Source organism: Ixodes scapularis, unplaced genomic scaffold, assembly GCF_016920785.2.
Source record: "Ixodes scapularis isolate PalLabHiFi unplaced genomic scaffold, ASM1692078v2 PGA_scaffold5__190_contigs__length_132052651, whole genome shotgun sequence".
NCBI classification, from domain to species: domain Eukaryota; kingdom Metazoa; phylum Arthropoda; class Arachnida; order Ixodida; family Ixodidae; genus Ixodes; species Ixodes scapularis.
Window position 1 is genome coordinate 128,302,642 of NW_024609880.1, and position 27,197 is coordinate 128,329,838.

General features: G+C 46.6%; 1 protein-coding gene across 1 annotated transcript in view; it reads left to right on the top strand.

The window, feature by feature from the left end:
* Positions 1–26,435, top strand: part of LOC8023085 (alkaline phosphatase) — a 40,547-nt gene extending 14,112 nt beyond the window's left edge. The window contains exons 2-8 of the mRNA XM_040207525.3: positions 7,167–7,501; positions 7,911–8,144; positions 15,231–15,429; positions 19,192–19,332; positions 20,234–20,425; positions 22,526–22,633; positions 23,787–26,435. Of these exons, the coding sequence (XP_040063459.1) occupies positions 7,167–7,501; positions 7,911–8,144; positions 15,231–15,429; positions 19,192–19,332; positions 20,234–20,425; positions 22,526–22,633; positions 23,787–24,064 (1,487 nt within the window). The 3' untranslated portion in view covers positions 24,065–26,435. The remainder of the gene's footprint in view (positions 1–7,166; positions 7,502–7,910; positions 8,145–15,230; positions 15,430–19,191; positions 19,333–20,233; positions 20,426–22,525; positions 22,634–23,786) is intronic.
* The last annotated feature ends 762 nt before the right edge of the window (positions 26,436–27,197 follow it).

Genomic DNA, 27,197 nt, shown 5'->3' on the forward strand with positions numbered 1-27,197 from the left:
TAAGCTGAGACAACACTGTACTGAAACGAAGTATTGAACGTCAGGTGCCTTTTCATGCGCGCGCGCTCGGTGGCGCTCACTATTCGCGTTGAGAAGCTCGCTAGGGGCGCTTTTGTTTTCCTCAATATGGGTAGTGCACGCGCTACCCACACAAAGTGCACAGAAGCTCGGCATTGCACGTGCTTGCACCAGCAGAGGAAGTTCAAGTATCCTAACTCTGGGTGGCGAAAAATTTCCACCAGGCGGCGATACCTAAACTTCTCGCGGGGAATACACTATCAGCCCCCCCCCCCCCCCCCCCCCCCATCCCCAACCCATCCCCAAACTTCTCGCCGGGAATACACTTTCAGCACCCCCCCCCCAAACTTCTCGCCGGGAATACACTATCAGCCCCTCCCCCCCCCCCCCCCAAACTTCTCGCCGGGAATACACTATAAACCCCCCCCCCCCCCTTCCCTTCCCCATGAATAGAAGCTGCGGTATCGGTGGAACGTTGGATGCAGATAACTTGCGGTGGAAAGAAACCTTATCGGAATTCTTACGGTAAACATAAAGTTTGCGAAAAGGTAGGTGCAAAGAAAGCGTCTTTCGAGAATGCTCCTTCTTCGTCGTCCACGAAGGCGATAACGCCGCTCTTTTGTGGAGCTTGTCGACTGATAGATCGATAGATCTAAGAACGTTGACTGGTGGCGCATGGAGGAGTCTTTCTGCACTTGCCCCAACTTCGCTGAAGTTCTGCGCGTGCAGAGCACGAGGAGGCCCGAACCACCTCCGACACAGCCACCTGCCTTCTGTCGTCTACTCCCGCGAACTAAAAACTAAAAAAACACGGACGCGTCGAACGCTTATGGTGAATTCCCTCGGCGGATTTGGAGTGGTTTCGCAGTTCATTTTTGTTCATGTCTTCTCGTACATGCAAGCGCGCGCTAACGTTCACCCCCCTCTAAAGGCGCGAGCTTCTGAAGATTTACAAATCCACCGAGGGAATTTCTCATTAGTGAGATGGGACTATGCGGTGGGAAACTGATGGAGAGGAGGAAATGAGAGGAGACGCCAGGAGGCCGAGCTCTAGCTGATTGCAAAAATTACTGGGTCGACACATGAAGGTACAGCTGCCTTTGTTTCTCTTCACCGTTCGAACGCCTTCGAGCCGGGAGAAGAGACAAAGTCAGGTTACGCGTTCGGCATTCGAACGCCTTCGAACAGAGAGGAAGCTAACGTTTGCGTCTGCTCTCATTCGAAGCAGAGCTTGGCGCTCGACGAACCCGCACGCTCTTGTTTCCTGCTCTTCATCCTTTTTTTCGTATTGTAACAAATATGACGCGGAACATAAAAAGAAGAAAAGCTTTAAACGAACAAAAAGTGGCGCTTCGAAGACGTACTCTTCATTAGCGTCGTGCGAGGAGTCTATTTTTAGGACCTTTTCTTTTACATTTGCAATTGTTTTCTAGTTCTCTTGGCTGAAGCTCTCTGGGTTTAACGTCTCAAAGTGCAATCGATCTCCCGTTGAGTCTGCTAAGGGCTTTTGAGCACGCACGACGACGGAGGATGATGCGAGTCATATAAACAGAAGTCTCTTAACCTCTACTTGCTTTTATTTTTATTTTTTTTTCTAGGCACGAACACGAAGGAACGACAAGAAGAATAAAAAGGAAGCTTGGAGGCTTCTTATAATTTTCAGCTACAACTACGGGGCAGGGAAAGAATTTGCAAATATTTATGACATGGAAGAGGAACAATCTATGTACAAGCCTGCCAAGCCTGGGACGCGCGAGCGCTTGAGACTCGGATTCACGTGCCACTTCGCTCGTGCGCGCTAGCTTCGGTAGTACTAAAGCCACTAAATGAGCTGCGCATAGAGTATCGGCACTCCGTTCCCCGACATTGTTGCGGGCGCCGCCATTTTGGTGCTTATGCAGGGCCAGCGCTACTAGAACAGCCCAGCTGGGATTCGATCTGTACTCAAGAACCGAACTAGTGGCGATCGCAACGCCGCCATTTCTCCCGCAGCGGCCGCTCCGAGAAAGGCACGTCTGCATGTATCAGTCCAGGTCGAGTCGCGCAAGGGCTGGAGGCGCCATCTCGCATTGCCATTTCGCGGTAGCAATATAAATTAACTTTCATGTTTGGCACTTTTATCGTATTTAGTTTGGTCTCGGTGGACGCGAGCGGTCCGGGATTCAAAGGTGAGTTTCCCAACTGAGTGTTTTAGTAACGTTGTGCAGAGCAGACGCAAGTGCCGATCGCCAGGATTCAAAAGTGCGACCTCCTCGGCATTAGATTCGGTGTTGGGAAGCTCATGTAAGATTGCTTTGCTTTGTCGCGAACTGTTTAAATATTTGTGAAGGACGGAAAAGCGTTTCATGTGATTTCAAATAAAGCTTCAGGTAACTGTCAGCCATGATTTTCAGCCACAATATGGCCAAGTGTCGTTACTCTGAAGCGTAGCTTATTTAGTGGCACAAGGTAGTACTTCCTATCGCACAGTCTCAGCGACGCTAATTCTAGCAAAGAGGGTCTCGGTTCACGCCGTAGATGAGAAATTTAGTCAGTGCAGTACGACTGCTAGCCCGGGGTTTGTAACGTGCCGCTCGCAATAGTGGTTGCACTTTCGGCAGACTGAAGGAAGTGCAACAGTGATGGCGTCTCCTATTTTCCTGATTTGGTATTTGTCAGCTAATTGCTTGGGGTTTATTGGGAAGTGCATTTTAGGCCGTAGGGAGATAATAACTGTGCTTTCATTTTAAATAAGACGAACAGCCTTTGATACCTGACAGTGATTATATGCATCTTTGGATACGCCTAAGATACTTCTTGATATGTGTCCGCGTGCACCGTGAGCTAAATGCCTAGGATATTCTGGTAGAGTATAAGGGATGCAGGCATTAGGTTAATGCACGTGGTTGAAAAAACCCCGAGACTGCGGGTAAACGACACAACACTAAAAAGTCTCTAGACTTTTTAGAGTTGTTTAGAGTATAGAGACGTTTTAGGTGTTGTGTCGTTTACCCGCAATCTCGAGGTTTTTTCAATCATGTGCAATGTACACCAACTCGTCTGCGCCCTTACATTTTGTTGATTACGTTAACATCGCTAATAGGCACATCTGACTAAATAAATAATGAGTATAAACGTTATATGAAATTATCGTATGTCAAGTGCGTTTGTATTTCTTTTTTTTATGTGTGTGTATTTCTTACGTAATGTGTCCGGACCCTCAAAAAAAAGAAAAGAAAAAAGAAATGAGAATGGGATTATATTTGGGTCCCTAATGCTGGGCTTTTTAGGGTTTCTTCCTTTTTGTTTAATGTTTAAAAGTTTGTTTTATTCACATCGATGACATTTCAATGTCTAGGATTTATGTTTTGTGGGAGATAAAAAAAATATAAAGAGGCATGGTTAGGGACACGCGAAGGGTGGCTAGAGAAGCTCAGCAATCCAGCCTTTCGCGAGGTCGGACGTTCTCCTTTGAATGCTGCACTTTAAAAGATGTGAAACAAAAAAACGCAAACGCTAACGTCTTCTTTATTTTTATATTTGCAAAATTGCAAAGGTGACTACGTTTTGGCGAGATATGTGTCTCTATATTCACCGACTCATCTCACCGACATTTGATGAATTTCTAAAATCTGTTTCGAAATTTGTAAGTAGCCAATTAGAACCATTAGGCTAGCTTTATCTCCATGTTTTTTTTCGTTTTCTTTTTATCGGAACTCTTTCTCTCTCTCTCTCTCTCTCTCTCTCTCTCTTAATTTTAGATACAATTATGCTGAGTACTAAAACGCCTATACACGCGGCAAAAGTCTAAACTTTCTACGATAGGCAGTTTATTTTCGCACTCACTTTCCACGATGCACCCTGTTTATTTCTCAGAATTTGGGCTAACATTTCCATCTGAGACCGTGTGGCCAAAAGCAAAAAATCCTCAAACACGAAGAACAAAACAAAGAACACTTACAACCTTTTTTTTCTTTTTTTTTTTCTTCGCGTTCAGCGTAAATTATGTCTAGTGCACATGATGCCAGTATGGCGCTGAAGTGGGCCAGATAAACGCGGGAAGATTATCCACCCTTGGCAGCTTTGCCGCGCAGTGTGGCTTCATGTGCATTTAACATGATGAAACAGCTCTAGGGCTGTGTCGTGCCAAGCCGTTCCGTTTAGCCACGAAGTACGTGTGGGATGCACACGTACTGCGCACGGCTCAGAACCTGTTTTCTTCGAGTGGTGCCGATGCGACGGGCTTTGTTTTCCGCTTCTTGCCCGGTGATCGATTCACGAATGAGCACGAGTCGCATTTGGACTCCATGATCAAGTAACTCTACAAGACAAAATATAAGAAACTTTGGCAGCGCCGTTCATCTCGAAAGATGTATATTGCATGGAATGCAGTGTTTAGGGAGCGATCGTCTCAATTTCTTCAAAAGGCAGTATATTTTCGGGAAGTGAAGAACAAGTTGTTTTTTAGTTTTCACGCTTAATTTAGCGGAGAAAATGACGTCGCAGTGTCGAGTCGTGATGTAACGTGTTACTATGATGTCACGTCACGTGACCTCACGGTGCCAAGTCGTGATTTCACGTGACGTTAATTTCCCCGCTAAATTCAGCGGACAAATGCACAGACGGACAGACCTCGGAATGGGGGGGGGGGGGGGGGGGGGGGGGGTCTTTGAGAAGCATTCCTCGCTTTTAGAAGACCATAGCAAGAGTGCCAAAACAAGGAGTCCGAGGGTCTATTTTTCTCCCGAGCGCGTAAATCGTGCATTACGAAATATTTTATATCCGTGCAGGGACAGTGGTTCTGGTCCTCACACGCGTGGGTGGAGTGTTTCAGCTCAAATGTGGCATGATTCAAAACTTGAAAACAAAACAAATAGACGTGCGAACCTATAGCGATTCGCTGGTTCCGTGACTTCCGTCCTGTGCATCAGGGCGGTTCGCTCGTCGCGCGAGGCTGCACGCCATCGGACGAATGAACCCCTTCATTCGAGTGTGGAAAGCGGCTGTTCGCGTGAGGACACGCTCACACTCTAGCATGAAAATGCCGGCGACTTTCTTGGAAAGCACGCGGTCTGTACGGAGCGTCCCGAGCGAATGACAGAGGCGTAAAGGCAGTTTGTATCGGAAATATGAAATCAGCACAAGGGTAATGAACACGAAGTTTCACTCACTCACTGTATCCGCGCGAATTGCGTTTTCGAGCAAAACAGTTCTTGTGCCCCTTCGTTCCCTAAACGCGCTCCGTAAATAGCAAAGATTGGCCCACCAACGATTCTGCGGGAAAGCGTGATACGCAGGCATGTTTAGGGGGCTGCGAATCATTGGAAAACGCTAACGAAAGCTGCGCGAAAAAAAGAAAAAAAAAAAGATTCTAATCTAAAAAAAGAAAAAAAAAAACTATGCGAGTTCGCCTTCCCGCAAAACACGTAAACCACCAACTACGGCGAACAGTAGGAGGTTCCCACTAAGTTGCCAAACTTTGAGTACAATAAAAAAAAAAAAAAATCCTGTGCGCAGGGACGTTTTACTGCGAGACTTGGCTTTTGAAAAAGTTACATCTTCGCGGAACGTCTGCTGTCGCTGTGAGGAGGTGACAAGTCCGCGAGGGCTACAGGCAAAAGGTCACGTCTTTGAAACGTAGCTTTCACAGAACAGGCGCTTTCGCTACAAAGACACGGTTCAGAGTAAAGGAGCTCGAGCTATGCGGAGCCCAAGCACGTCTGCTTCTTTTGCAGGCGTGGTGATGACGTCAGAACGCCGAGCTTTGATTGGCTCTGATTGAAGGATAGCGGGTAGACCTCAAGTCACGCTTGCTTTGAATATCTACCCACTATAGTTCAGTCAGAGCCAATCAGAGCTGGGCGCTCTGACGTCATCACAACGCCTGCAAAAGAAGCAGACGAACTTCCGCTCCGCACTGGTCAACGTTATTAGATTAACTCAGTTACGGAACTGCTCATAGACGCTGCATACCACGAGCAGTACCCCCCTCACTCACCACGACTCGCCTCCCGTCGTTCGACGCGCCGGACGGTTGCTATGGTAACTGCAGTGTATTCTATGGGATACGTACGTTTCGAAGCGCAGCGTCTCTAGATGGCGCACCACCGTACTGTATGGAACGCACAGTTCGTAAACGCAAATCTAGATGGCGCTTCGAACGGCGGAAGGCGGACTGACCCCCTTCCACGGGAGTTCCACAACTGAGGTAATCTAGTAACGTTGGCTCTACGGCCGCGGCATGACGTCACGGGGGTGCTGAAATACGCGGTGCAACGGACGGAATCAGCCGCAGCACCACCGCGACGTGACGTCACGGGGGTGCTGCGGTGCACGTCGCCCAGTGTTGTTTGACTAGAAGCTAGGTGGTCGCATCTTTAAAATCGGTTTCAGTGGAGTACACGGCTTCACTTCGACGTATTCTAGGGAGTTAGAGCAAATCGTTTTGAAAGACCCGGTACCACTACGGGCGCGCGCTTCAGAGTATGTATCAACGTGGCAGTGCGAGCTCCCTCTACAAATGGCGTGGCCTGAAAACACGACCTACTGAAACTCTAACATTTTAACTGTGATCATATTCCGTGCCACGAGTCATTTATTTTGGTTTCGTTTTCGACCGGAGTTGCCAGTTAACTGCAGCTACGCTTCAAAACAGATACCGCTTTAAGGGCCGCCCACACTAGCGAGAAAACGCGCCCGGCGCGCCGATAAATCGGTTAAGCGGGAAGATAAAGAGCGTGTCTCTGCACGCGCTCGTGGCGCTGACTGTGCTTCGGCGACATTTTGTTACTTGCCGCGATCGGCGTGCCACGCGCGTTTTCTCGCTAGTGTGGGCGGCCCTCTATACTCTCAAGCCTGGTTCACATGCAGCGGTTTTGGCCCTAGAGCGGCGCGATTTCTGCCGTCGCGGCGCTCTGGCCAGCACCAGCTCAGACAGCTATTTCAGAGGAAGTGAAGAGTGCTCGTGCAAGCGCACGTGCGCTCCTATAGCATGGACTCCACAGAACGTTATCCAGGTAACTGCGGCTTTGTGTAACGACGGTATTAGAGTGGAATGAAGTATAGAGAACTTGTCGCATTCGCTGCACTGTCAGCCCTTCTACCTTTCTGAAATGCACTCGTGCTTTATGTGCTAGGAATCCAAACAACATCGACTCTTACTTTGGCAGCCGACAAGAACCACTGGTACAAGCTGGGCGCCTCAGGAATCGATGGACGACTCAGGCACCAGGTGAAGGTCGGACGAGCCAAGAACGTGGTGCTCTTCCTGGGAGACGGCATGGGCATTCCGACGGTGACGGCGGCGCGCATCTACAAGGGCCAGCGACTGAGCAACCGGAGCGGCGAGGAGAGCGTCCTATCCTGGGACATCTTCCCGCATCTGTCTCTGGCCAGGACGTACGGGCTGGACGTGCAGACGTCGGACTCGGCCAACACGGCCACGGCCTACCTGTGCGGGGTCAAGGCCAACTACGAGACGCTGGGAGTCGACTCCAGGGTTAAAGTGAGGGGCCAGTGGTTCTGATCTGTCTTAACCGTGAATTCGTTGAATACGCTTTCATGCCTCTGAGTATCAAACTAGAACTTTCTCGGCGTGACCGCAGCCGAGAACTCTTCAATGCGGAAACATTTTCTTAATAAAAAAAGTATTAATCAAAGTGCTTAGTTACTTGCTATTTCTGTATACGCTTCCATTAGAAGGTTACTTCGCGGTGCACAAACCGGTAGTTCAAATATTGGATTGTGCAAAGGTCGGCAACAAAACAAGACTTAAAAACACGGCGCTTTATATTATTATTCGACTTCAAACTCAGAAAGGCAAAATGATACGGCAGGGTTAGGCCGCCAATAAGGTACAGGATCTCTCTTTCCTGCGCCAACATCACAAACCTGCACCTGGTGCTCCTTCGCAGAGCGGGCAGTGCCACAGCGACACGAGCACCCACCTGTCGAGCATCATGCAGTGGGCTCAGGACTCCGGCCTGTGGACGGGCATCGTGACCACGACCCGTGTCACGCACGCCACCCCGGCCGCGAGTTACAGCCACTCGGGACATCGGAACTGGGAGGCCGCGGTGCCTCCCGACTGCGACGCCAAGGACATCGCCTACCAGCTAGTGCACTCGTCGCCAGGGAAGGGATACAAGGTGAGTAGATTACCGCCTTCCGAACGAACGTTTGCTGGAAGGCAGTCGGGTGTATCTGACACGAGGTCCGAAACCCGTCTTCGACTGGTGTGCTTACCGTGTTCTACAAAGTCGTCTCTCGACTTCCGCCTGACGACGCCATAAAGTCGCATTCGCACTGCTTGTATACGGACATGATGGCGGAATAATCTGCAGATACGCGTCAAGCACTTTCGAAGCGCGGCAGGCATATGTATGCTTCGGACATGTCTGCATAGACTTTTCGTACTACCAATGTGACATGAGTCATGTCACATGACTCATACAAAGACCGCCTCAGATGGTGTCCCCACTCTCTTTTGTATGATGTCCGGCCGTAATCCTGGAGGTGTGACAACAGCGGTGCTGCATGTGGCAGACGCTTGTTCTGCTACAGGTCTCTCCCTAGCTTGACAGTACACGGAAGCCTTGGCAGTCGGCAGTCGAGACTTTATGACCACAACGACCCTCGCGTTCGAGCATACTGCTCGTCGGAACTTCTAGCACCAACCGCCAGGATCGCGACATCCGACAGCAAAGACACGCCGGCTTTTGTGACGTCATTTGTTGTCATTTTGGGACGACCTTCGATGTACGGGCGGGTTAGGACCCTCTATGCACTCCAGTTGAAGACTTCCTCCAGACACCGTATTAATTTTTTTTTTTCCGGGGTTGCACCTTATTCAAAGTTTGAATACCGGAAAACCGGTCGGACTTCTGTCCTAAAGCCAGAGGCCTTCCGTGCATTTCGCCTTGAGTATCTCTTTTGAAAAGTGCGCGCCCTCCAGCGGCTACTGCGCCAATGATCCGAGGCCGCCATATTTTGGGCATGCACTCTGAGAATGCATTTGACACGAGTGCTACTCCAGCGCTCGGCGAGTACTCAGCTCCGCATGCTTGCTACACGAGTGCTGCGTCAAAGTGCTGCGTTCAACTCGGATCGAATTCCGCGCTTCGCGCAGAAGCCGTGCGCAAAATATGGCATCCGCCTGTGTTGCTTGACGAACTTTTAAAAAGGGTGTAATGCTAACGTATTCTGTGGCCAAAGGTTTTGGAAAGAATCGCATTATACACCGATAAACTGCCTACATCTTTTTTTTTTTTTTTTATACGTTGTAGGATCATGTTTTCTTGTAAAACTTTCTGATGCAGTTCAGAGAGTTGGCTGGTATAAGGCATTCTTGTAACTCAGAGTGAAGGATGTTGAGCTGATAGAGAACGCAGTTTGCGCTAACCATAGCGCTATTTTTCTTGGGATTCGTGCGGAGAGGAGGGTGTACTTGATGCTCTGTGAAAACAGTTCTGATATCGGGTTTTCTTTTTGTTTGTGTATATGATGGTTTGTATCGACGACGAGTTATAGTATTCGGTTTGCTAGAAGGGAAACAAAGTGGAGCATGCGGCTTTTTAAAGAAATGCAACAAATGAAACTTTCGGTATATACTTTTTTTTTTCATTAAGGAACAACAAGCATGACGAAACTTATGCTTCAGGGGAGGAAATGATGGTTCCTAGGTTATTCCGTAGCGTCATGCCGCGGCCTAGCTACGCTCACTTTCAAAATTAAACAAGGGGCGAGTTGTCACAGAGCTCCGCCGTTCGATTAGAGTTACAAAAAATCCCCAGTTTTGCTCATCCCGCTGCGCAACGAGATGCAGCCTTCGCGATCGTATGAGTCGCGTCTTCTGAGGATCAAGTTTGCCCATCTCCCTTTCGAAACACACACGGCGCGGTCAGTCGATGGGAGTTGCCGATTGTCAGTATCAGTACAGAATGTACACGCGGCTCGCTTATCAGCAACCACTTCAAGTTGTGTCAAGTTCGACAGATGAGATTCCACCTAGTTTAGTCGGGAAAACCGGACACTCGAACGATGTTCAAGCTTCAACTGATAAATGGTTAATGGCCAGGACCAGAGCCGTATATGGGGAGAGTTTGGTCAGTCTATGATCTCGCCGCCGTAACGCTCTCCTCCCAAGTGAGCCAATCAGCACGCGGCTTAGAGCGAGAGGCATGAGCGCATGCGCGTGAACTCTCGGCTGCTCCCTCCTGAGCGGGGAGGGCCGCCATCTTCGATTATTCTCCTGGCGGAATGCGTGGGATCGGCATCTAAATCTCGATTATTGCCTTTTATATCGCTGGCTCTGGCAAGAAAATGACATTATGTTATTCCTCGGTGGGTTAAAAAGCTAATAAATGAAGATTTTTCGGCGTATGGCCACAAACTTTTATTCAGGCGAAAAAGAAGTCGGCCCGTAGCAGACGACGCGTAGCCTCAGCAGTGCTCTTCTCCGACCAGTCTCCGACAGCGTTGCTCAAAAATGGCGGTCGTCTCCTCTCTGCTCCCTTCTTTCTCTCTCGCTCCTTCGGCGCTCTCCTCCCTTTCATTTACTTTTCTCCTCTCCGGCGCCTTCGTCGCCACACCCACTGGCCAAACTCTTCCAATATACGGCTCTGGCCTGGACGTACGTACTTCGTTTTACTTCAAGTCCTACCGCAGTCGACGCTACGATATCAACTAGCGCCAAAAACGCTTCGTCATGGTGCCCGTCGTCTTTGTTCGTTTACTATTATCAAGTAAACCAATCCACACGAAAAAAAAAAAAAAAATCCCAGCATCATATTCACTCTGCGTGACTGGTTTAGCCGGTGATACGCACAAAGTGCGCTCATACTTGGTGCGAAACGGATTATAGCAGCTGTCATTCGAAATGTCAATGCGCTTGGCGCGCACTTCTGTCTCGCTTGTGGAAGTGGCAAGCTTGATCAAGTGGATTTTTTGTTTGCATGCTGGACTGTTATTTTTTTAGTCACTAAAAAAGTGTAGACATGGCGAAAAAAAATTATTGCGTATTTTTTTAAACGCTGCGCCAAGTAGTTCCTGAAAATGAACTTTCACAAAAAAAACAAAAAAAACAATGCTTGTTGGGTTTTATATGCGCAAGTTCTGATAAAATAACAAATAATCGTTTCTAAATGTATACACAACATTTTATGTCTGTTATAAAAGGTGGCTATTATTAACGCTTCGCGAGGAACCGAGCTTTTTTGACTACGGTTTTTGAGGTGCAAACGACTATTGGTGTCTGCAGTAAAATCTACAGCACATATAGTTTCTAGAACAAAGAGCTCTGGCGGCCTGTTCGCTCGCCAGTCTTGTTGAACGAACCAAAGTTTCACAGCGCCTGGCGGCCAAAAAACGAAGCCGTGAAAGTAGGTTCGAAAATGCGCGGTGAAAAATTTCAATATTCTTCGTCCTCTCAGGACACAGCAGTATTGGCGACGTGCGCGATCGAAAGCTTCGACATGTAGTTGGCCTTCCACGATTGACCAAATGCTGACTATGACGTCAGCAAAGGATTTCTCATCGACGGAAAGGAGAGTAATATAAGAACTTCAATTTTGAGGGTGTTGGCAGTTTTTGTTTTAGAGCGCAATGATTTCAAGCTTCCACCATGCTCATTCCAAACACCATAGAACTTGTTGTTCGCAAGGTAATGACGTCACGGAAGGGAACCGTAGGGGGGCGCCACCAAAACATCTCGCTGCTAATAGGCCTTCTGCCAAACTACCCAAGCACGCGGGAGAATGCTAAGAACTTAGGTACACGCGCTGCACGCACTCTCCTTGTCAGTATAGAACATTCAAAGTAAGTAATCAAAATAAGGCGTTGACGTGGGAAGTGTCAGGTGTTTGAGGGATTTGCGTTTACGCAGGTACTGCTGCAGACGCCAGCACGTTTAACGCGTGTAACTGCAGCTATACTCCTTGGTGCTATGGGCTTATCGAAAGACCCGTTGGGCGTAGATTAGCGAACGTGAAGTCCTCGTGCCTGGGCAGAGGGGAATTCCAAAGAGCTAGCGTTTCGTTTTTTTGGGAGGCTATTGATAAGATAGCAGACACGTTTATCGCTTACGTGCTCGCTCTGTATAGAGCACACGTGGAATGATGGAAGAGTGAAAACGTCTGCGCATCCCTTTCCCGGGTCCCTACTGCTCTTGCTGATCCACGCTCGGCCGCGTTTCCCCGCATTTTTATCGCAGCAGCGCACACCATAGATGCGCAGGTGTGTGGGAGGCTACACAAGGTATTGCAAGCCGATCGGATAGCTTGACGGCCCGCGCTGCACGCAGATACGTTTCCCATGACTCGCGTAAACACGTACTCAGCTTGTTCTTTTTTCTTTTCTTTTTCTTTTTGGTTTGACGGGCAGGACTCTACAACAAAAGCAAATGACTACTCTTTTTTTTTCTTTTTTTTTTTGCGGGAGGTTTATGATAAACGCTGGCGAAAGCGATACTGCTTGAAGGTTTGAGTAGTGCGCCGGTGGCTTACAGTTGTGCCATATGTTTTTAGAATTCATCTACATGTTGGAGGCTGGTATTTTAAATTCTAATTATGCTAGCCACAGTGTGTCTCCGCTCGTAAAATTTATAAAACTCTAATGTTTGGGAAAACATTAATTAATATTTGTTCTGGACCCACATTTTTTTTTTTTTTTTTCGTAGGAATATTTTTAACGACTTACACAGAAGGACCTCATCCTCCCAAAAGTTTGGCCGTCGAGGCTGTGCAAAGATGCGGCTATTACGAATTGTCGAATATTTCTAAGATTCACGAAAATGATTTGTTTATCGAATTTAACGGGTGTTTGAGAAGGGTCGCCCGATGCTTGAAACGCTCACCTAAAAGAGGGATTAAGAAAGACGACCTTCCTTGCTTGTGAGAAAGGCTCAAAAGACCATTGAGAAACGCAGGACAGAACTTATTATGTTGTCTTGCATGCGTTTCTTGAAAAAGAAAGTAATCGATTACAATTACTCTCAGTTAACTCAATTAGATTACTCGATTACTTGAAGAGGAAATTATTTGGTCGTTACACGAGAAAACTTAAACGTTACTTTTTCGGTTACTTTAGTTTTTCAAGTCAGATTTTTCTGCCGCTTTCAGAACGGGTCTCTTGTGCTGCCTATTATTGGATTATTATCGCCGAATTATAAAGTCATCTCTTTAATGACCAGTTTCGGTAAACCATCCTCCTGTCAGACTTTGTTTGGTGATTTGTTTTTAGTAGGACGTGTACAAACAAAAGGCCCCATAGAAAAGGGCACAAAGAAATACGAGTAATTTTATTACTTTGAAGAATGATCAGATTACTCTCGCAATTACTTCCTAATAAATGCGATCGAATAATTACCAACTTCCTCCAAAAAGTAATAGGTTACAAGTCATTTGATTACTTGTAATGAGTGCCCTACAAGTCTGAAATGTTCACGCTTCCTGTTTCGTCCTTTGACATTCCTGTGCGCAACTTAATTGACTACGGAACGGCCATTAAAGGCTCGTGACTTGCACGCCCCGCGTTTCTCAGGTTCTCAGTGCTTACACATAAGTTCTAATCATGTTGGCGAACAGACCAGCCAGGCGAGTGTTTCTTGGTGCTGAAAGGTAGTATTAAGTTTTTTGGCTTTCAGGCTTGCAAGGAGCCGTATACTTCTCGATTCGTTTCTGCGTGAGTCAGTTCTGATTCCACGTCGTTCTAGTAACATTTTAGATGTTACGAGGAAGGGGGTAAACAAGTGAAGTTTGGACGTACATTCCTCCAAAGCATGGATTCTCTAGCTCGCTTTCTAGGAACCGGTGTTGGCGGGCACTCGTTGCATTATTTTTAGCGTGGTAACGCGCTCATTACATTGTCAAAACAGTATCGGAAAACGTAGTTACGTTACTTGCTACATCTTGTTGCCAAGACTTACAAAAAAAGTTACACTTCAAAAAAAAAAAATTTTTTTTTGAGCCTCCAGGCGCAGAGTTGAATGAATACTAGCGCTTCTCCTACATTCCTTCAAGATTTTGCGTCTCTTTTACCCACGAAAACACTCGCATTTTCTTGAAATGTGGCGCTTCTAACTGTGGCGTCAAACAGTAAAACGTTTTCAATTCATGCACAAAAAAGTAACGCCAAAGTAACCTGTGTTACTTTTTATCGGTAACGGTACCGCGTTCATTTATTTTTGACGTGACGTGGGTCCGTAGCGCGTTCCTTTCGTTAGTGAGTAACGAGTAGCGTATTTAGGTACGTTTTTTTTTCGGTAACGCCTACAAACACTGCTAGGAATCCAGGTGTTTTCCAGAGAGTACCCTCGGGGGTGCACTGCGCCCTCAAAATTATTCCGCGTAACTAGCCCAAAATATTCGTTAAGATTGGGCACGATATTAGGAGGTCTGAGCCGCATACATTCAAGCACATACTAAATGTTCCATACGGTCCTAGGATGCGAAGTACTCTTTGCGAATTTGTATAGGCTTCTGCGCTGTCACTTTATAAAAAAATGAGACGTCTATAAAAAAAAAAAGTCTAAAAAAACGTTTATAAAAAAAGTCAACGTTTATTAAAAAAGAAATGACAGTTTAAGACACGCGGAGCGTGGCTTAAGTGGAGCGCAAGTTCGTCTGCTTCTTTCGCAGGGGTTGCGGTGACGTCAGAACAACGCCGAGCTCCGATTGGCTCGGATTGGAAATATAGTGAATAGACCTCGAGGCAGCTTGCATATAGAGATCTACCCCCATCCTTCCAATCAGAGCCAATCAGTGCTCGGCGTTCTGACGCCACCGCAACCCCTGCGAAAGAAGCAGGCAAGAACTTGCGTTCCGCATAATGTTCGTGCCCCTGTCTTCGTGATTCGTCCATCGGGGTTCTCATCAGCTAATGCCGCGAGCTCATTGGCTGCCGAGCGATAATTAGACGCAGGAAAGTGGTTAGTAGGGCTACCATAGTTGGTTCATATTTTAAAAAGTGTAATATGCAGAGAGCGACAACGACCAAGACGAAGTAAGACAACACGAGGCAATACAAAAAAGATAATTAGACGTTGAAGACTCTCTATGCCCAGAATTATTTTAAGCTTTTAGCGATTATAAATACATTTTTTAGGTCCTTAGTTGGCCGGCAATTGAGAAACGTTTTTCCTTCGAAACAAGCTCGAATATTTATTGGGCGGTCCTTTAGAACCTCTTTTGCTACCAGGGTTCTAATCCTCGATACGTGTTTTCACGGCTCCCTTCCAGGTGATTCTGGGGGGCGGTCGCCGGGTCTTCCTCGACAAGAACATGATGGACGAAGAGGGCAAGCCGGGACAGCGCACGGACGGCAAGAACCTCATCAAGGAATGGACGGACGCCAGAAAGAGCGAAGGGAACGCCACCTACGTCTGGAACAAGCAGGGACTTCTCAGCGTGAACCCGCAGAAGACAGACTACCTGCTCGGTGAGCGTTAACACCTAGAAGACAAGGCGTGGGCCCTTAACTTGCCCCAAGCGTCATCACCAGTGGGTCGCCAGCACGTCTTGCAGAGTCTCAGAACGAGCGGAACGCTGGCACGCCGCGACTGTCGTAGAGCTTCGACGTGTTCGCCTCTCGAGGCGGGTCGGGTGTCCACTCGATGACGTGATGCACAGGCCCTGTCTTCTAAGTGGCGTTGGAATGGGTCTCTGGGAACAGGCTGCGGGATTTGGGGACCCGGGCGAACAATATAGACGCAGCAATTTAGTAACATTACTACTGTATATTAACTCGTTCAAATGTAGCACACATTTTCACTACGTAAAAGGAAGCTTCGCCGCGTACTGTGCTCTATAAATCACATCGCAGTGCTCTTCAAATCTCATCCAACTTCACGTTGGGTACTGTTTTCTAAAGGTACAATGTTATATTTATACCCTCGCGATACCTTAACCATTCTGACAGCCTCAACATAGAAAGATTGACTAAATTACTAATCGATCGAAAGTAACCAATTACTTAAAAATTCTTCGGTGCACAACCCTAATACATTAAATAGAAAATAGCAAAATGCGTAGAATCAGAAAGTGACCTGTATTCTATAATCAGAAGTTACCCCCGCCCCCAATTGCCTGAAGGCGTTACTGCAGGGGAGTTACAAACCTGAAAAATACATTTCTTCAGTTGCAGAGCACACCGCTCCCCTGTCAGCTGCTTCCATTGCTAAATGAACTTAACAAAATAAGAAAGTATTTGAGCACATATTTGTTCTGGCACAACATTCTCTTAATTTAGAACAATAGTCGGTTCAACTAAAAATAAGTACTTTCCTTTTTTTTAATTAAATATATTTGTTATACTTCGTTTCAGCTTAGCTCCCCGATCAGCCAGAGACTGGGGAACAGTTCACCATTTCGAAAAGAGCGTTCGTACGCATCCCGAAGTAGTTCGCAAAAGTAAACTTTTAGAAATACTTTGTTCGTGCACAAATATTGGACAAATTTCCAGTTGTGTCCTGCTAAGAACTAATCATAAAAAAGAAGTATTACGTTCCACGCTCTTCATAATATAGTAATGAGTATGCTTCGACGAAAAACGCCTATATGCTGGCAACATTGATGCAACTACTACACGTTTTTCATTTTTCTTTGTGCGTGTGTTCTTAGCGGTTGAGTTGTGGGCTTCAAGTTCAACGCTTTCCTCGCCAAGTTGTTGGACATCCCCGGGTTTTCTATTTTCCTAATTTCCACCGACAACGCAAGATAAGAAGTGAGGCAAGTTTGGGCTCCAGGGTGTTCAGGCGCGAGATCGTGATCAATCTGCACTCTTTTTCGCCGGGAGTCCCAAACCGCGTCGTACCTCGAAGTTGTTCAACGAACGTCGGAGCTAATAGACGTTGGGAAATCAACGAAAAATTGATCCACCGACGGCGCGAAACGCTCTGCGATGAAAAAACCGGGTCCAAATCGGGTGTCAAGGTGGTGGTGAGAGGCAAAACCACGCGGTGTGGGTCGAGCGCCGAGAAAACGCGTATTCCAGTGCGACCGGAGAGACGCGCTATGCTTTTGTTGCTGTTATGCGTCTGCGGAGAGAGTGCGCTGCTTGACTAGAAATCGGAGACAGGGCTGCAGTCTACCCAGAGAGCTCGCTCAACTTCTTTTTCCGCGGGCTCCTGACGGCACCGCGACAGAGAAGAAGACACCTCTGGGCACTGAACCTTACCTACCAACTTCCGTGTTCTAGCCATGGTTTTCCTCTGCCGGCAGTGCGACGGCCCTCTGCGAAGCCCAAGAGCCACCGTAATGAACCGGAGTTTTACCCCAGAACTCGAAATAACATTTTTAATCATCCCAGCAGACGCAATGTCTCTCTTCGACTCCTCGGCACCTCTGCGCAGGGTCCTCGCGGAGGGATATACATACGAAGCGCGGGCGAAGTCGCGTCCTGTCATCGCCGGCGTTTGATTGGATCCGGCGACCCGTAGCTTTGGCCACGATCGAAGCTAAGCTGGAACGGAGTACAATACCCATTCTGCCATTAAATATTGATTATAAATATTCAGCTTCATTTTCTCCGTCGGTCTAATAGCAATTCTCAACTTGTATTTGTTCCGTCAAACTAAGAGCAATTCCTTTTTTTTTTTTTTTTCATGTCAGTACAACTATCATTTTGCCCGCATCGTCCCAGAACAAACCTCGATGCCCTATTTTAGATTTTTTATAGTTTTTCAATTCGATATTTAAGTGCAGGGTGTCATACAACGCACAGATATTCTAGGAATGGTCTGACGCATGTCAAATATATGCCGTTTTGTTCAAGCTGGTTTCGGAACATTCTAAATTTTGCTGATTAAAGTTCAATGCCCTGACATCGTCGTGACATCGTCGTTACATCGTCAACTTGAGCGTTCCATGAACAGTCGATCGACAACGTAACACCCAGATACTTGTACGTACATTCTGTTTCGATGAAGTAGTTATTCACGGAATATTTGATATTATTTTTTTTCTTACTCGTAAAAAAGTTACACGGACACACTTTTTTAGATTCAGATTTATCTTCTATTTACAACACCAGCTTTCAACACGTATCAGGTCCCTTTGTAATATATGTATTTCTAAATTACGGAAGCATCAAGAAGAATGCAGGGATTTGTGTTCTACGCGCCACACGCGCACGCCTTCCTCGTATAGAAGATTCAAAGTAAATAATCAAAATAAAGCTTTGACGAACGCGCGTTCAAGATCCAATTTGTTTTAGGTATTTGCTTTAGAAAACTTACTACTGCTGAGGCCAGCACGTGCGGCGCGTGGAACACCAATCCCTGCATTCTCCTCGATGCTTCGGTAATTTAGCAATAGGTATATTGTCCTGCGTCTTGTTCACTTGTAATGCTTCTATGCAAAACACTATTATCGGTAAACAGTCGTAAATGACATGTTATTTGGCTAGAAATGTTAATAATATAAATTAAAACCAAGGTTGTTCCTGGGGGACTCCAGATGTTACATCAACGTAATCAGACCGTTTGCCGTTGAAAACCGGACACTGGCGCCGCTGGGACAGATAACTTCCAAACCATTTTATAACAGTTGAATCTCGTTTGAGCAGCTTAAGTTTTTGGAGAAGAATTAAGTGGGAAACCGTGTTAAATGCTTTGCAGAAGTACTAGCAAATAGAGTTCTTTTGTTTGCATTCGTCAATACCAGATACCTATTCGTGAAAAAATTCCGCAAGATTTGTTGTACAAGTCAATCCCTTACGAAAACCGTGTTGCTCATTTATAATTAAATTGTTTACCTTTAGATGACACATCATCTTTGAATTAAAAAATACATGTTCAATTATCTTACATTGAATAGACGTTAATGAAATAGGTCTGTAATTAGAGATTTCCTTCTTAGAATAACTTTTGTGGATAGTTACAACGTTAATTTACTTTCAAGCCATCTGGTAGCACGCCTGTAGACAACGAAAGGGTAGAAATTAAGTGTAGATATGGAGAGATCAACGTGTTTTCTTTGCTTTTTTTTAAACAATGATAAGGTTGATAAGTGTTTTCTAACTAGGAACTTAAGTTTGAGGAAACGTTACGTAAATTCAGTGAATTACAGACTGGGAATTGTTTTTACTATGCGGCTCATACAAAACTCTTAAGTTACAGCTCGGTCGTCAAAGATAACGTGGAACATAAAACCCGATGTTGAACCGAACTAATCGTAATATTTTATACACCACACCGCCCAGGTCTCTTCGACAACAGCCACGTGCCGTACGTGATTCAGAGGAGCGAGGCCAACACCACTAAGCCGACCCTACCAGAAATGACCAAGGTTGCAGTGGACATGCTGAGCAGAGCTCCCAACGGATTTGTTCTTCTCGTCGAAGGTGAGTGACCGTCTTTAATAATTCTAGCAGAATGATTTGTCGGCCTAGTTGGTCAAACATTACGAAAATTAAAAAGCGCAAAAGACAAGGACAAGAGTGAGACAACACAGGACAAGCGCTTGTCCTGTGTTGTGTCCTTCTTGTCCTTGTCTTTTGCGCTTCTTAATTTTAGTAATGTTTAATAATTCTTATGATGCCGAATTAGAATCACTAATGATCTCTCTCTCTCTCTCTCTCTTTCACTCAGGCGATCTTTTAAGAATCAGAATTAAATAAAATTAAAAGCAAGCAAGAGCCTCATTGCATAAGGTCATTTGCTCTATAACCTCCTATCTTTGTCTGGTGCGATTTTCTTTGTTCGTATAAACCCTTTGACCGTGCTGGTTCAAACCCTTGCGGTGGCTGTGGGACACAATTAAGTGCTTGTGTGAGTGTGTCTGCGTGTATGTTTCTGAAAGAAAGAGAGAAAGAGAGCGCGTCCACGCGTCCGGTTGTTCCCGAGCTCGTTCTTTGTTATAGAAAGTTACAAAACGGGGGGACATATACAGGGAGTGACACGAGCACGAGTGTGCAATTGCCAGTATTGCAACATATGGTCGCTCCAAGGGTGTTTCTAAAAATTTTTCTAGAAAATTGAGGCCCCTGCTGTGACACTCAGCGCGACATCTTACACGCTTTACTCATGCCGAGTGTCACATTCGCAAGATGCAATTATTGGCGGAAACGTTTTTAGTTGGGCCACGCAATTTCCCGTAGATTTCTTCAGTTTGAGTGGTCTGCGGTCAAGTGAACTCACTGATGATTATCACAGTGCGCAGAAAAACTGGTACACAAATAGGTTTACTCTTTTTTACGTATGTACATTGTATGACGAGCGATTATCGCCATCTGTTTGGCTCAGGTGGCAGGATCGATCAGGCGCACCACTTGAGCATGGGCGGCTCGGCGTTGGAGGAGGCCCTCGAGTTCGACCAGGCCGTCTCGGACACCTACAAGCTCCTGGACCCGGAAGAGTCCCTGATCGTGGTCACGGCCGATCACTCGCATACCTTCACCATGGGAGGCTACCCACAGCGAGGCACAAACATCCTCGGTGAGATATCGGGCCGGTGCGCGTAGTTGGTATGGACAAAGCATTGGTGCAGAGTACAGACACGTTGTATTTTCGTCTCTTGGAATGCTTCTTCGAAGTCGAGGTTTTTTGGTGGCGTTCAATTCGATCACATTTTTTTCGTGTACTTTCTTCTTTCTTAAAATGGCTTCAATTGGGGACGGTATATTAATAGTACTAAAAAAACGAAAGAAGAATTTGAAAACACGGCGGAAGTGCGTTAATCTTACAAATTTCCTTGACTCGGTGTAGTCTTACCTTTTATTTTGAATCGATTGTCGTTACACGTAAGAGCGTATGCAAATGGAGGCCCCTTTAGTGATAATGGTTCCGCTGCCGCCCCGTGAATGACGACCTCGATAGCTTTCTGTAGCGAAAGTTCTTCCTCCTCTTGGGGCCACTGATCATCTGGGGCGCGGGGGCTCAATCCCTAGCGAAATGAAGTATGCTAACAGTAAACGGAGGGTGGGCGAGCGCTGCTTCACACCCTCTCTTCCCCTTCGCTTCTTACCGCCCGCTTCGGGCATTTGCCATCCCTCGCATGACCCTGCTTGCAAATAGGAACGTGCGTGGACACAGCTACACTTTAAAGCCGGGGTCACACTGCTTATGGACCTTTTCCGGTTATTCTCACCCCCGGCCGCCAAGAAGGCATATCCGATATGGGTGACGAAAAAATATTAAAACGTTTCAAACTGCAACTAGTAGAAAAATAAAGGGGAGACAAAACGAGAATGGGTGACGGTTATGTTTATCTGCTTACGTGGCGACGGCAAAACATTGTTTTCGCCCATACTGGAAGTGACGATATTTCAAGATGGCGGCGCCCTTCTCTCCCAAGAAGTGCTCCTGGTCGGTTCCATGGAACCGACCAGGAGCATGCATTTTCAGCGACGCGCGTGCTGGGATGAGGACTTGTAAATATTGGAACGGTGTATATATCGTACAAACGACAGTCTGCATACAGATTTGAAAGGGAGTCACTGCGATGTCTGTGCTTGGAATGCCGCATGGCGATGAGTTCAAGGAGAGAACTTGGCACGCGGCATCCGAACCACGGATATTTAGGTGGCTCGTGCTTGCAGACCGTCTTTTGTATCATGTATGAGCAGTGCGACTCCGGCTTTAGAAATCTGGAGCGTCTGTTCAAGAAGACAACGTCTACTCAGCGTTGTCTTTTTGATCTTTGTTTTTCTGATATTTGTATACTCAGCGTTGTCTTTTTGATCTTTGTTTTTCTGATATTTGTATACTCAGCGTTGTCTTTTTGATCTTTGTTTTTCTGATATTTGTATATGCCTTACACGTTTTTTCTAGTGGTTCTTGTAACCGGTCATACAAGAAATGTTTCTTTTTTAGAGTATTCTCCTCTTTACGATATTTTCTATTTGGTTGATTTTGCTGGCTATCTTTATGCTACTGAATGGCTTGTTCATATTGCTTCAGTTTCTATATGTTCATATCTTTTTTTTTTAAGTAACGAGTAATTAAAGTAATCCGTTACCAATATTTGTTACAAAACATTAAAGATTACTGCCGCAAACATTTAACGTGGTAATTACAAAATTTCTGAAAATGTAACGGATTCCAAGTACCCTTTATTTGTAGCGGATTACTTTACAAGTCTACATATAGGCAATAAACACAAACCTTTAGGAATGTTGAACGTAACGGTCAACAATCCCGAATGTTCCTTGCAGAAAATTGTATTAAGTTTGGCTGAAATTCTTGGTTTCTTTATCGCCCAAACCCTTCCTCCCTTCATAAAAACTGACTAAAAATGTTTTTTTACGGCGTGATAACCTGCCCCTCATATGTGAAGAGGTACAGACACCAGGTTAGGAATGCTTCACTTAAATTCTACCATACCGCACCCTCGCATCTTTTGCGAAACCTTGCATTAGCTCTACCAACTGGCATTGCCAAAAAAGTGTGCGATATTCCCCATAAGAATATCAAGGTCTGATGTGGAACTATTAGATCAGAAAATAATCCACTTACGCAAAAGGGACAGAAATGGCCAGGTCCGAACGTTCTATATGCCTTAGTTAAGAAGGTTGTCTAATTAGGTTCAATTTGCAGGTATTGCTGGCTACTCGGACGTCGATCAGCTGCCTTTCACTGTCCTCACCTATGGCAACGGACCAGGCTTCTCTACGGACAAGACTAATTTTACGAACGCCGATGTGGGTAAGAACGAATTCCCCCGCATTGCTCGTCGTGTAACGACCACCAAAGGTTCGCGGTTGGGTTAAACGTTCCACCATTTCGTGAACTAGTCGGCGCCAGGCTAAGACTTCAGTGGGCGCTCCATCTCGAGCTTTCTGCCTGTGGATCGTGGCACGCGCAGCCGAAACCTGGTGAAAGGCAACAAACGCGTGCTGGAGGCGTGGCCTCCATCTCAATTCCTAGCCTGTCACCTACTATAAATACTAACATTCCATATCACACTTCAAGAAATCCCCGAGTGTATTAAGCACCGTACAGTGCACTCGCAGCACCATGCTATTGTTGATATTTATTTAATCAGTTAAAACAGCGAGAATGAGAGATCGATGCCATTCTGGCCCGCTGCTCTCTGCGGCATGCTGGCGGGTGACGTAGAAAACGCGGCTCTTCTGGCTTGCAACCCATGAGGTTATAAGGTCCGTTCACACACTTGCGTTTGACTACAACCGACTGAGAAAAGACCCGTTTTAAGGCGAAAACCTTATATGTCCCATTACGAGAAAAGGCGGCGGCGTCGTGCCCGAAAAATGGTCACACCAACGCGTCATCAAGCACACGCCGCTCAAGGTCAAAGCGGACGCGCCTCTGAAATAAAACACAAAGAAAAGCGCAGTAACGCAGATGCTTCGTCGCGGAAGCCGTGGAGCCGGCGGAGGTACCGCGCCTGCGCAGTGGGGGAGTGTGATGTCACAGCCGGAGCGCCGTGTGCGAAAGAAAGACGTGGCGCGCTGGTAGCAGGAATGCACTGCGTGTAGGAATGGTTTCGCATTCCTACAGGTAAACAGTCTTAATTATCCTCCTGTAATTTTTCCAACATTGGGGACTTTTTAAGCCTCTTGTGACGGCTTACGACCAGCGCTGCAGCAGCGTATCCGGTCGAAAGCCGTTGCTAAAGGCTTAAAAACTGATCTTGTATCAGTGGGTTGTACTCGGTCGCAAGACTGGCGGGATTTCTCACATGCAGCGTAAACCAGCGTCGCTGCACCTCAAAAGCAGACCGACCTTACGCTCTATGAAGGCGAATGTCAAATTTGGGTTTCTGGTGTTAGCTCCATCCTTGCAGAGCAGAGTCCGTATCCCCAGCTGACGTATTTGTGGTGGTGTTGTCGTGCAGCGAAACCCGACTACATCCAGCGGTCGGCCTTCAAGTTGACCGAAGAGACCCACGGCGGCGAAGAGGTGGCCGTGTACGCGACCGGGCCCTGGGCGCATCTCTTCTCGGGCTCGCACGACCAGTCCTACATCCCGCACGTGCTCGCGTACGCCTCGTGCGTCGGACGTTTTGCCGGGGACCAGTGCGCGTCTCCCGGCGGGGGCGCTGCGACTCCTTCCTCGCTCGGCGTCGTGTCGGCGCTCATGATGGCCACCATGGCCGCCGTGGGCCTGCGGTGACCACCGATGGACACAGCGTCTCCGAACGCTGTTCGGGCGTACAAAATGTTCGCGTAAATAAACCAATGATCCGAGTGCAATGAAACTTTTCACAAAGGTGTTTCAAGGTGGTGCATTTATCTTACTCAAATTTCATGAATGTAAGTTTAAAAAAAAGGTTTTCTTTTTTATGCACGAGGAGGAAAATGGTAAAATATTTTTGGTTGACGCTGCTACTTACAGATGGCGCAACATAACGCTAAAACCTTATTTCTTCTTCGAAATAAACACCCGAAAGCAAATCCAGCGGATCAAAGCATATGTAATAGGGAGTTTTCGTAGATCGTTTTCGCCGTCCCGCAACGGCCCTCCGCAATCCGCTACGATACCCGGAACTCTACGGTCAAGGCTATCGGCGCGCAGGCGCAGTAGCAACTTCTTCGTTGCGGAGAGCTTAGCGGAGGAGGAAACGCGATCTACGAAAACTCCCCAATGTGAGTAGCAGCGTCAACCAGATGCTATTCGCCGATTCCCTCCCTGTCCGTAAAGAAATAGTTTTTTTTTTTTTCGTGCTCATTTTTTTTTTTTTAACTTATAAAGTTTGAGTATGAGAAATGCACCGCCTAAATACACCTTTGCGAAAAGTTTCAGTGCACTTCGTTGATTGGTTCATTTATTTCATTTTTTCTTTCCCCCGAAAGCGTTCGGAAACACCTTGTAGACCTTGTTTGATTTTGTGGCGTCATCCATCGAACGTCTTCGAGACACTCGAGTTGGCTGCAGGCGTTTAGGACGACAAACTGGAAGCTTGCCACCTGAGCAAATTGGCGGCGGGAAAGAGCTGGAAGGGCGAGCAAATTAAGTAGGCATTTCCTTTCTGCTTCTCTCCTGTGCCATTTATCGTTATTGTTTTGTTTTCATGAAAGAGAATCGGTGACGCACCTTTGGCTTAGTAGACTCAGTCTCGACGCTGCGAACAAAGCTTTTAAAGTGCGCCCTTGAAACACCGATGTATCTCGATGAACGCACAGCGTGATAAGAAGAACGAGACACGTGACCATTTGCGAGACCTGCAGCCTCGGCTGATAGATGATGCCCAAAGTGAACAAATTCTATTGAATTCTAACAAACCGTCCTCCATTTGATCGCTATGCCTTTAATCGGTAGAAACTTGCAGGAACCGCTTTCCCCAGACGACCGGTTTGAGAGCTGTCTGAGGGATGCCACAGCCAGACATGCTCCGCCTTCGAGGAAGGTTCTGCACGCTTTACAGGGTTGAGTTGGTGACATACGACAGACTATTGCTGCACAGGTCATCTGCGAAACGGTTCACTGGCCGATCGCGAGCGTATATATCTTTGGCGATTGATTCGCTGTAACTCTCCGTTGGCTCATAGGATCCTGCTCAGAAATGTCTTTCAGATGCTCCTGGCACTCCGCATTCCTTTCTCGACGTCCTAAAAAGAAAAAAAAGAAAAGAAAACGTTATACTAGACAGTTTTGGGAAAACAGTGCAAATGGTTGTAATAATAAAGACAAAGGAACGTCTTATGCATGCTGCAAGAACTGTCTCGTAGCGTCGCCATTTTCTGCTGGTGTTCGACCTTCAGCTTCAAGCCTTTCAAAGACGTGCCCCCACGGTGGTCCGAGTGATGACTTTGCAGACGGTTGTTCCAGATGCAATAGCCAGGCTACGTTCTGAAGTGCGGTACTTGCAAACGTGTATAAGGCAGCTTCAATATTTTGTCACCCTTGTCGAAGGTTCTCCTACCCTTCGGTGCTTTGCAACGGTTCTTTGTTCACGTGGGTCAATGAGAGCATCTATATAAATTTAAGAAAAAGAAAGTACAAAACTGTTCGCGCAAACAGTAGACACTTTTTTGTCTCGTCTTGTAGCCCTTTTCTTTTTTTTTCTTCAATCTCTTTGTCGTAATGTTTACCGGTCATTATTGTTTCCCCGAAACATATACACATATTTGAGAAAGAGAATGCCAGCACTAAATTTAATTTCTAGTCAACTTGTCCCAAGTTGTGCAGCTCACACAGATCATACTATATTTGGCCGAAAGGGTTTCAGGAGCATGTGTTACTAGTCCTACAGGAAGGTACTTGCACTCGACGATCACTTCATGTTGTCCATACGCCCGTCATGTTGTGTCTTTTGCTTTCCGTCGCCCTCATGTTCATCCATATCACTGGTGCTTGGTTACATCCTCATTTGTTCTGTATTAAAAAAAAAAAAACTGGTTCCAAAATCCGCATTTACTAGCGGTCCATTTTTATTTTCTCTTGGCTGCACCTAATAACTGATGCAAGACTTAAAAAAATGTCTTTATGGCCAAGGAACTTCACCCCACTGTAATCGAGAATAAATATTTTGGTTAAGTTTTGACCTGCGCTGGTGTCCTTGCTTTTTACACGTTTATATGCGCTGTCAAAAGCCGCTGCATGTGTAGGGCGGCACGAGAAAGAGAGCTGTAAAACGCGCCGTCATTTTCAGTGACGAACTTCGACGCAAATAACAAGAGTGCCAGAAAATTTTGCTTCCGGCGCCATCTCCCGGTAGGCGGAATGTTCATTCGGTCAAAAGCAAACAACGTAGGAACAAGTGCTTATGTCGCCGATCGGTAGATGGTGCCACAACGACGACTCTCACGAGAGACGGCCGCCTGCGCAAGGTTTCGGGGCGGTCAGAAGGGAGGCATCGAACCTACGTCACTAAAAGTGGGTTCGCCGGAAGTCACGTGAGTTTCACTCCTCGTGCTCTCCACGACCGTGCGTAAGACTTTTTTTTTTTTTTTCCTTCTGGTCTTTTTTGCAAGCGATTGTAGAAAACGAAGTTTCAGTTCCACTAGCTTTTTATCGTGCACCGTTGGTTAGTCTGCGTGCTGTGAAAGTTGAGGACGAAGGGTCAGTGGATCGACATGATGGAGGTCAATGATGAAAGCGTTGCGAGTACAAGCCAGGGTACGAGTGCATGCCATCAGTCCGATGGTACAGAGCCATACAGGGCAAAGACAAGCTATCGAGTTTTGAATAACAAATTTTAGAACGCTCGCAGAAATTAGGATTGCTAGCGTACGACACGCCCGATCACATTGCTTAAGGTTCAGACACCGAGGTCGTCGAATCATCGAATACTCTTCAGGCTGGA